Genomic DNA, 9,244 nt, shown 5'->3' with positions numbered 1-9,244 from the left:
TCACTACCTCCTGAAGGATGCTATCTCAATTTCTAACAGTAACCCGCCGTGCTGCTGACAAGCCCAGGCTGATACACGATGATCATATGTATGAGAGATGTATGTTTCAGTGACTCCCACTGTTCCAATGCATGGCCGAAGCGTGAAACGTAAGTAGCTCCAGATATATGGAGCCTCACCTTTGATGACCTGAAACTTGTATCATGTAGACGTACGCAGTCATTTTTGCGTGCTTGGATAAAGCTTAAAAGCGGGGCCCGCCAGATAAAGCGCTTCCTGCCAGTGTAGGTGTCCGCGTGAACGAGCATCGATGAGTAATGGACACCCATGTGTACGGAGCTTCTGCGGAAGTGTTAAAACATACTCATAGTATCTTACTCACGAGGATCCCATCTTTGCGCGCTTTTTGTATTCCGAGATCGGGTTGCCGTAACAGACCACTAGATGAGATCTGCATCATTACCCACGTCATAGTTAGTGGTGCGGGGGACAACAAGACGATAGCGCCGTTGGAGAGATGTGTACTTCCCATCCCGGCGGCATCTCAACAAAGCAGCAAACCACGTACCACGTCATTAATGCGTATTCGGCCAAAATGCACAAAATGTTCTTACTTTGACAACGCGGCTTCTTTGGGACCTGGTACAGTGATACGACGCGGTTGGAGTGGCCTATCTAATTGACATGTAGCTGACTGCTTTAAAAGGCAATATTAATCAGTGAATACTCCACCCAGAGAGTTTGGAGAGGGCGTTTACAACGAAAGTGGAAGGCAGCTCACATCGAGTCCGTGTCTAATCACTGTAGCGCCATATTTTCGACATGATTGATTAGATGGTGGTGTGCACAAAGGATATTCCGGGAAACGTTACATGGCTACGATGGCGCTGTAATGGGAAACGATGAACTGACAAATTCTGGGAGAGGTAAGAAATATTAGCTGCGCCAACTCCGACACATCAGTATGCTGAAGATGAGAGACTGGGATTCGCAGCAAATCGATTAGCAAAGCACCCCACTGGGACCAAAGAGTTACATAGACTAACCATGAAGCGAGGGGATCGCTCATGAGATATGGCGGATTGGCTAAAGACATCTCGATGGAAGGTGGAATCATATCTTGGAAGAACACGGGATAAAAGACAATCACTGGAAACAATGAGATGCGCACAGCCACATAGAAAGGATCGACGGGGACCCACAATAGATTGAGAGGGTGGTCTCGAGATAAGCCAAATAAAGGTAGCACGAATGAATGGAAGGAGCTGAGCAAAGTCGAGCTTTGGTGACTTCAGTCTGGGAACATGTGGCTCACCTCTCTGCGTCTACGCTTGATCGATCAGGAAGTTGTGGTCTCGACTGACAGCTTGACAGGCGCTGTAGTGTTTTGTCGGTCGACCACGAAAACATTGCGGAGAACAAACGGTGGATGTTCCTCGTTGCTTGTAACCAAGGGACACTAAGTACGGTCCAAAGTGGACAAAAAAGTGCAACAATGGGCCAACCGGAAATAGCTAGCGCGCATCGTGATGCCTAGGGACAATAGGCGTGATCGCCGAGGCTCTTTGACGAACCAGCAGCGTGCCCACCTCGCTATCGGGTAACCTCGTGTTGGTGGAAGAAGGAGGAGTTTGGATGGGGGTCTGATTTGTTGTTTATTGACGAACAGGTAACTCCGCCAGCGGCAATTCCGCACTCCGCAGATGAACTCTGCCTTGCCACCTCCTTCCATCTATCGAGGTCCCTGGAGATCTGGTATACAACCACGCCGCGGGCCCTTGTTGTCGTTCTGCATCGCTGTCGAATACGTGTTAAAATCACCTCCTTTCTCTTTCTGAATCGCTTTCCCGTTTGTCGCCAACTCGTCGTTTGCGCATAGCTCTTTTCTGCTTTTTTTCCCTCTCTGCATTTCGTCATTTAACTCATCTCGCTGTCGCATCTTCTCGTCCATCTACCTTGACTCCGTTAAAGAGCAGGAATACTAGAAAAAAACTCCTGTCAACCGTCTTCGACGTCCTTCCGATCTTCACATCCGGCATCCGCCATGTCACGACCCGAACCGCACACGCGCGAATACGACCATGGTCCCCCGTACGATGGGCGACCGCAGGGCGAAAATGGGCGGATTAATGGGCGAGAGAATGGGCATGGTTCCAGAGATTTTGGGAGCCACATCCGGGAATTCTCTCGAGATGGATCAGCGCGAGATTTTGGACCGTCTGCGGGGAACGTCTACAGCAGCGGTGCGCCGTCGCTGGCTGCAGCCACGGCCGATCGCCGTCCGCTGGCGTCGAGCACGCTCCGTGGCTCCGGCTTCCCGTCCTTTGTCGCTCCGGGCATCTTCCACGGCTCGCAGGGAATCGGCGTCGGTCCCAGTGACACTTGGTCCACCAAGCCGGCCGCGTACTCGGCCTCCCCGTCTACCGCCAGACCGTCCGCCGACGTCTCTTCCCAACTTCAACTCTCGCTCCCCCCCTTGCTTCATAACCACCACCATCTCCTGCGCTCCCCCTCTCCTCCTCGTGCCCCGCCCGCCTCTGAGCTCTACAACTCCTCCTTTCACGACCGCGACACCCGTGACACGAGAGACCATCGCGAGCACTTCTTCAGCCAGCTACAGCAGCAGCAGCAGTCTAGTTCCCCTCAACTTTCCTCGGCGAGCCCCCAGTCCCTCCCGTCTCCCACCAACAATAATTCATCTTCTCGCTCTACTCTCTGGTGGGGCGAACTCGAACCCTGGATGGACGAAGAGTATGCAAAGCAGGTCTGCAACCTCATGGGTTGGGACCCCGTCAGCATCAAGGTTCCTCGCCCTGCGCCGGATCCTATTACCGGCCAGCAGGCAAACAATCCAGGCTACTGCTTCTTAACGTTCCCTTCTCAAGCCCACGCGGCGTCAGTTCTGTCTCAGATCAACAATAGCAATAACGGGAGCGCCCCCTCCATGACCATGCCCAATTCCAGCAAGCCTTTCTCGCTCAATTGGGCGTCGTCCGTACCTTCCACGCCGATGGCTGCCTTACAGCCCGGCCAAGTCATCTCAGTCCCGGGCGCACAGAACCCGCAATATCCCAAAGAGTACAGTATCTTTGTGGGTGATCTTGCTCCGGAAGTGTCCAACTCGGACTTGGTGGCCGTCTTTCGTAATCCGGTCCTTGGTCTTCGCAATGACAGGGAGCCTCGCTTCATCCGGCCGTTCTTGAGCTGCAAGAGTGCTAAGATCATGTTGGATCCTGTCACTGGCGTGTCGCGAGGATATGGGTTTGTCAGGTGTGCTCGAGTTGGTGTAGGCTCTTGCTTTCCCTGTGCTGACACTCAGTATTTACAGGTTCACGGATGAAGCTGATCAGCAGCGTGCGTTGATCGAAATGCACGGTCTCTACTGTCTTTCACGTCCCAGTGAGTGCACCATTTGCCACGTATACTAACACGTGCCTGACGGTATGCATGCAGTGCGGATTTCGCCTGCCACTGCGAAGTTCAAACCTGTGCCTGGAATGGCAGGGATGGACATTGCACAGATGCAGTTGCCGCTTGCGCAGCCGACGCCTCCCGCAGCGACAGAACCAATGAACCCTGTGACTATCGCTTTACCACTTCCGAATGCCACCCAAACGAAGAGCGTGTCTGCTCCTCTTGCCGGCTCCACTGCTGCTGCGTCTGGTTCGAGCTCCTCAATCACGAGTACGGTAATGTCTGCCTCCGGGTCGACGTCGTCTGTCTCAGCACCATCTCTGAGTTCGGGATCAACTGTCTCTTCTTCGTCCACGCTTGCATCCACTGCCTCAGATGAGGCGCTGAAGGCACAGTTTTCTGGTGCGATGGCCGGTGCGCCATCCGCAACCAACGATGAGACTCCGTCCGTCTCCGTACCATTCGCTCAGCCTACCCAGGATCAGTTGATGGCTCAGAAATACAATATCTCTGAGGAGTCGTGGAAGCATCATGCTCAGGCACGCGCGATCTTGTCCAATTTGATTGGCCCGAATGGCGAGCAGTTGACGTCGTCGGACCCGTACAACACTACTGTCTTCGTGGGCGGCTTATCGCCCTTGATTTCTGAGGAGACACTGAGGACTTTCTTTGTGCCCTTCGGCGACATCCACTACGTGAGCTTAACCATTTATGGGTTCTTTGTCGTCTGACATGTTATCTTGCAGGTGAAAGTACCGGTTGGCAAGCATTGTGGCTTCGTGCAGTTTGTGCGAAAGCCTGATGCGGAGAGAGCCATCGAGAAGATGCAAGGTTTCCCCATTGGGGGCAGCAGGATCAGACTCAGCTGGGGACGTAGTCAATGTAGGCTCCCATCTTCACACGATCAAATTCTTTTTCTGATCGAATGGTGCAGACAAGGCTGCACAGGCTGCGGCGCAGGCTGCCCAAGCTGCCGCTTTTCAAGCGCAATACCAGTCACAGGTGACACCGGTGACGCCATCGAGTGCTGCTCCTGCTCTGACTCCCGAGCAGGCGCTGCAACTGCTAGAGAAGCTCGGGCTAACGAATCTTCTCAATAATAATGGTGGGGATTTTTCAGGTAACGATGGTAGCAGCGAGTCTCAGGTCGCTGCTGCTCTCCTGAACGACGTTGACGGAGATCGCCTGGCAGCTTACCATGCTTTCAACCCCATCTTCGGCACGCGCCCCGCCCCAGGCGGCAACAGCTCAGGGGCACCATCCAGCTTCTCTCCCTTCTCACCTGATCCCAACTATCTCGTGAATGCGGTAAAGGAACAACAGCCAATGGCTTCGTCCTCATCACAGACTCTTCGTCAGCCTGCGAAATCTTTTACACCGTGGTTCATTGGTCAAGACGAGAAGGTTCCTAGTGCGAGCGGGAAGATCTCGCCGTCGTCTGCGCAGACAATACGTCCCCCCAGTGCCTCACAAAGGTTCCTGTTGGGCGAAGGCTCTTCGAAGTCGCTTTTCCAGGCCGACCGTGCGGCTTCTCGACGGGATGGTCCTGTGCCCATCGCACGACCGGATGTGACGAGGAAGGGTTCTCAGAACCAGGAGCAATACTCAGGCCATGACCACGATCACGACATCCAGGATCTGAACGGGACGCTGGCGAGCCTCGACCTCGACCACCACCACTCGCAGGGGATCTGGAAGAACGGTGCGGATGGCGCGCACGCGTTGGCGTCGCCATGAGTGGACATGGTTTTTTTTTCATTGTCTTGAATATCTGATGTCTCAGACCCATCTCATTCCTTTTCTCGTTGTGATCTAGTTCGTTCCTGTCCACTCGTTTCTTCTCGTTATGCATGCCAGACGTCATTCCAATTGTAGGCTTTCTTCTGTGTTTGTTACGACGCTCTCGAATGGCTGTCGCTTGCGGCCAGCTCACGCACCCTTTCTGTGTTTATGCCCCGACGTTCCATCTCTGCATGCGGGATCTGTAACATACGTCTTCCGTAGCACCACGCGCGCTCCCCCACATTTGTTCACAAACCCCCTCGCGAAATCTCTGTTCCGTTTTGTGTAGTTGTTCTTGTTTTCTCTGTGGTCTGAATCTATCGTTCCTGTCGCATGTCATCGACGTTGTTCTCCTAATGGATGCGGATAAGCGCTATAGCAGTGAGATGCGGATAAGCGCTATAGCAGTGAGGTCCGTCCTAGTAGTAGACTACTGCTACACAAGTACAACCCCGCCGTCCGAGCTCCTGGTTGGGCGTGAGGGAAATGTAGATATGTTTTTTGACATACCGAGCGATCACCGAGGCGTGAGTGGGCAACGTAACCCTAAAACAGGGTCACACCGACAAAAAGTTTGCAGTGTGCCCACTAAGACTACCTCCGACGACCTGCAGACACAAAACTATGGCACCCAACGGTATAAACGGCGCACACCACGCCGATAACGACGAGGAAATTGACTATACCGACATCGAAGCAAAGTGAGTGGCTAGATCCCGAGATGGTGTGTGCACGGCTGAGTAAATGTACCAGATACCAGGTCCACTACGAGGAGGGCTTCGACAACGTCTTGGTCGTCGACGGTGTTCCGGTCATTGATAAATCAAAGGCAGAGAAACTTCTCGTCAAGATCGCGAAGGAGTTTTCGCGGAAGGGCGCGCCCATCAAGCCGGATGATATCACAGTACCATGGAACGATGCTAACGGGAAGAGCAGAGGGTCCGTCTACTTCTCTCTCTGGTGAGGCGAGAGATTGAAAGAACAGATGTGTAGGTATATATTCGTGGAATTCAAGAATGCCCACGAGGCGAATTTCGCGCTCAATGCGATGCACGGGCATCCTTTCGATACGAAGCACACATTTTTGATCAATCGATTCACTGACATCGAGCGTTACGCCAACTTGGACGAGACGTATGTCGAGCCGGAGCCTGAACAATATGTGGCAAAGGTACGCGATGCGCACCGGTCTTGCGGCTGCTGCTGAATTTCTGCGCGTAGGAACATCTCCGTGCTTGGCTCGGCGATCCTCAAGGTCGGGACCAGTATGCAACCTACCGTGACGACGAAGTCGAAATCCACTGGCACGGAAAGCCGTCGCAGTGCGAGGTCGCATTCAATCGACCAGTACGCTAACGCCAACTTTGCCGCAGACATCTACTGACACCCATGACGGCTAGAACTGGACAGAATTGTATGTATCCTGGTCGCCTCTTGGAACATATCTCGCCACCCTGCACCGTCAGGGTGTACAGCTCTGGGGCGGCGCCTCATGGCAGAAGCAGCAGCGTTTTGCACACCCACTCGTCAAGCTCATCGACTTCTCGCCCTGCGAGAAGTACTTCGTTACTTGGTCGCACGACCCCATCGTGGTGCCCGAGGGCGCGCAGCAGGGCCCCCAGTTCTTCTCACCCGAGGACGAGGGCAACAACATCGCAGTCTGGGACGTCAAGACCGGCAATCTACTGCGGACGTTCCCCACAGTCTACCCCGATGGCGAGGAGAAGAAGCAAATGCAGTGGCCCTCGCTGAAGTGGAGCCCAGACGACAAGTTCGTCGCGCGTGTGACGCCCGGGCAGCAGATCAGTGTGTACGAGCTGCCGAGCATGGGTCTGCAGGGTAAGAAGAGTATTAAGATCGAGGGAGTGATCGACTTTGAGTGGTGTCCACATGGCGACAAGGACCGCGAGGACGCCGAGAAGGAAACGAAGGCGGTTGCGGATGGAGTAAGCAAGGGCACGAAGAAGGCTAAGGAAAACATGCTAGCATACTGGACGCCGGAAGTGGCGAACCAGCCTGCCCGTGTCGTACTAATGGATTTCCCTAGCCGCTCCATCTTGCGACAGAAGAACTTATTCAATGTCACTGAGGTAACAGCGTTCGTAATATCGATGTGACTAGCCCTAACAGTGCTCTATGTAGTGTAAGCTCTACTGGCAAAATCAGGGCGACTTCCTCTGCGTCAAGGTGGATCGTCATACAAAAACGAAGAAGTCGATCTTCTGCAATCTGGAGATCTTCCGTGTGCGTGAAAAGGACTTCCCCGTGGAGGTCGTGGAGCTGAAGGGTAAGTGAAGTATGGTGCATTGATGTGTTATTCTCACCGCGTATGTCAGACACTGTCACCGACTTCTCCTGGGAACCCAAGGGCGAGCGCTTCGCTCTTATTTCTAGCAACGATCCAAATCTTGGCAACCCGGGCCCTGGTGTCACCATCAAGACTGATGTCAGTTTCTACCAGCTAGAGCGAGGGAAGGGCGATTTCAAACTCCTCAGTACGTGTACCAAAGATAATGCAGTTACGTATCCTTTCCTAACCACCGTCACCGCAGAAACACTCTCCACACGAACCAGCAATACCGTCCGGTGGTCTCCCCGGGGCCGCCATGTCGTACTCGCGACTGTAGGTTCGTCGAGCAAATCAGAGCTCGAGTTCTGGGACCTCGACTTCAACTTCGATGATGTCGGCCGTCGGGAAGGCCCGTCGAAGGAGGAATGGGGCAGTGGCATCCAGCTACTTGGCACCGCCGACCACTATGCCGTCACCGATGCCGAGTGGGATCCCAGCGGCCGCTACCTCGCGACTAGTGCAAGTGCATGGAGACACACAGTATGTATACTTCGCGTGTACGTCGGTGCGAAGGAGCTAAATTCCGTTGTGTGCGTCAGCTCGAAAATGGCTATGCAATTTGGGACTTCAAGGGTCAAGAGCTGGAGAAGCACATCCTCGATCGTTTCAAGCAGTTCCTGTGGCGTCCGCGACCGCGTACGCTTCTCACCAAGGACCAACAGCGCCAGATCCGCAGGAACCTCAAGGAGTACAGCCGTACGTTTGAGGAAGAGGATGCTGCGGAGGAGAGCAACGTTAGCGCGGAACTCATCGCCCTCCGCAAGCGGCTCGTCGACGAGTGGAATGCATGGCGTGCACAGTGCAAGGAGGAGATGACTGAGGAGCGCAAGCGGCGCGGAAAGAAGATCGAGCGCGAAAGCGAGAGGCATGAGGAGTCGAAGGAGGAGATCGAGGTGTGGATCGACGAGGTCATCGAGCAGGTTGAGGAAGAGGTGGTTGAGGTGTAGAGCCTTGCTGTATCATGCTGTCATACTGTGACGTATACATACAAAGTTATGCGCTTATGCTCACCTGTAGGCTCACTCTGCAGTGCTCTCCCTCGAGGGAGAATCCACGTCAATGCTCCTCGTCTGCCCTCCTAATGACATGGAAGAACAGCTGGGGGCATGTAAAAATGTATAAGTGAGCCATCATACGGTTCTTTCCATTTTTAATTGACAAGGGGTGACGCGTGATGGAGAAAGCGGGTAGTGGACCACGCACAAATAATCCAATCCAGAAGTTACAGTAGGTTGCGAACATCGTCAATCGCCTACGATGACGTCCTTCTGGCTAGATCGGCGCCTAGCTTCCATGCGCTGGCTTGGGCATGCCAAAAGTTGCTTCGAAGAGTGAAGGCAACAAGTAACACGAGGTGATGCTGAAAAATCGTGTGGCCACCTACCTTCGTGGACGCCATTTCTTCGTCATCATCTTAAGTCTGAGCTTCGACGGCAGGCTTCATGTCTATGTTCGAAGAGCCCTCAGCTCTAACACGCCGATCTTCCGCGTGGGGAGATACAGACCGGTGCTTCCTCTGATTCTTGTTCGCTCGTAGGTCGAAGCCTCCGCAGGCCCTTCTTCTCGTCTGACTTGCCTCTTGATGAGGCGACTAGAGATATGTCGAAAATTGGAGGAGCAATGATTCGATTCCCCGAGTCACCAACATCTCTAATCGTCCATGATACAATCAGTCATATTGGCTCATGAGTGGCACGA

The 9,244-nt window shown here is 53.7% G+C and overlaps 3 protein-coding genes across 3 annotated transcripts; 2 read left to right on the top strand and 1 right to left on the bottom strand.

Annotated features, from left to right (window-relative positions):
• Positions 1 to 959: 959 nt before the first annotated feature.
• On the bottom strand, positions 960 to 1,525 carry SCP_0213270 (hypothetical protein; the record flags this gene model as incomplete). The annotated part of the gene is made up of 6 exons (XM_027755236.1): positions 960 to 981; positions 1,047 to 1,149; positions 1,203 to 1,265; positions 1,316 to 1,325; positions 1,400 to 1,442; positions 1,506 to 1,525. The coding sequence occupies 6 exons, from the start codon at positions 1,523 to 1,525 to the stop codon at positions 960 to 962; spliced, it is 261 nt and encodes an 86-aa protein (XP_027611037.1).
• A 519-nt stretch (positions 1,526 to 2,044) lies between these two features.
• On the top strand, positions 2,045 to 5,151 carry SCP_0213260 (hypothetical protein; the record flags this gene model as incomplete). The annotated part of the gene is made up of 5 exons (XM_027755235.1): positions 2,045 to 3,270; positions 3,329 to 3,399; positions 3,454 to 4,109; positions 4,161 to 4,296; positions 4,349 to 5,151. The coding sequence occupies 5 exons, from the start codon at positions 2,045 to 2,047 to the stop codon at positions 5,149 to 5,151; spliced, it is 2,892 nt and encodes a 963-aa protein (XP_027611036.1).
• Positions 5,152 to 5,820: 669 nt separating this feature from the next.
• SCP_0213250 (Eukaryotic translation initiation factor 3 subunit B) lies at positions 5,821 to 8,493 on the top strand (the record flags this gene model as incomplete). Its single annotated transcript, XM_027755234.1, has 9 exons — positions 5,821 to 5,897; positions 5,950 to 6,135; positions 6,190 to 6,367; positions 6,418 to 6,543; positions 6,597 to 7,286; positions 7,339 to 7,483; positions 7,533 to 7,691; positions 7,749 to 8,026; positions 8,086 to 8,493. The coding sequence occupies 9 exons, from the start codon at positions 5,821 to 5,823 to the stop codon at positions 8,491 to 8,493; spliced, it is 2,247 nt and encodes a 748-aa protein (XP_027611035.1).
• Positions 8,494 to 9,244: the final 751 nt, after the last annotated feature.

The sequence above is a fragment of the Sparassis crispa genome (genome assembly GCF_003851025.1).
Source record: "Sparassis crispa DNA, contig_000001F, whole genome shotgun sequence".
NCBI lineage: Eukaryota > Fungi > Basidiomycota > Agaricomycetes > Polyporales > Sparassidaceae > Sparassis > Sparassis crispa.
Note: the sequence above shows the minus strand (reverse complement) of the source record. Positions and strands in the feature narration are given on the sequence as shown.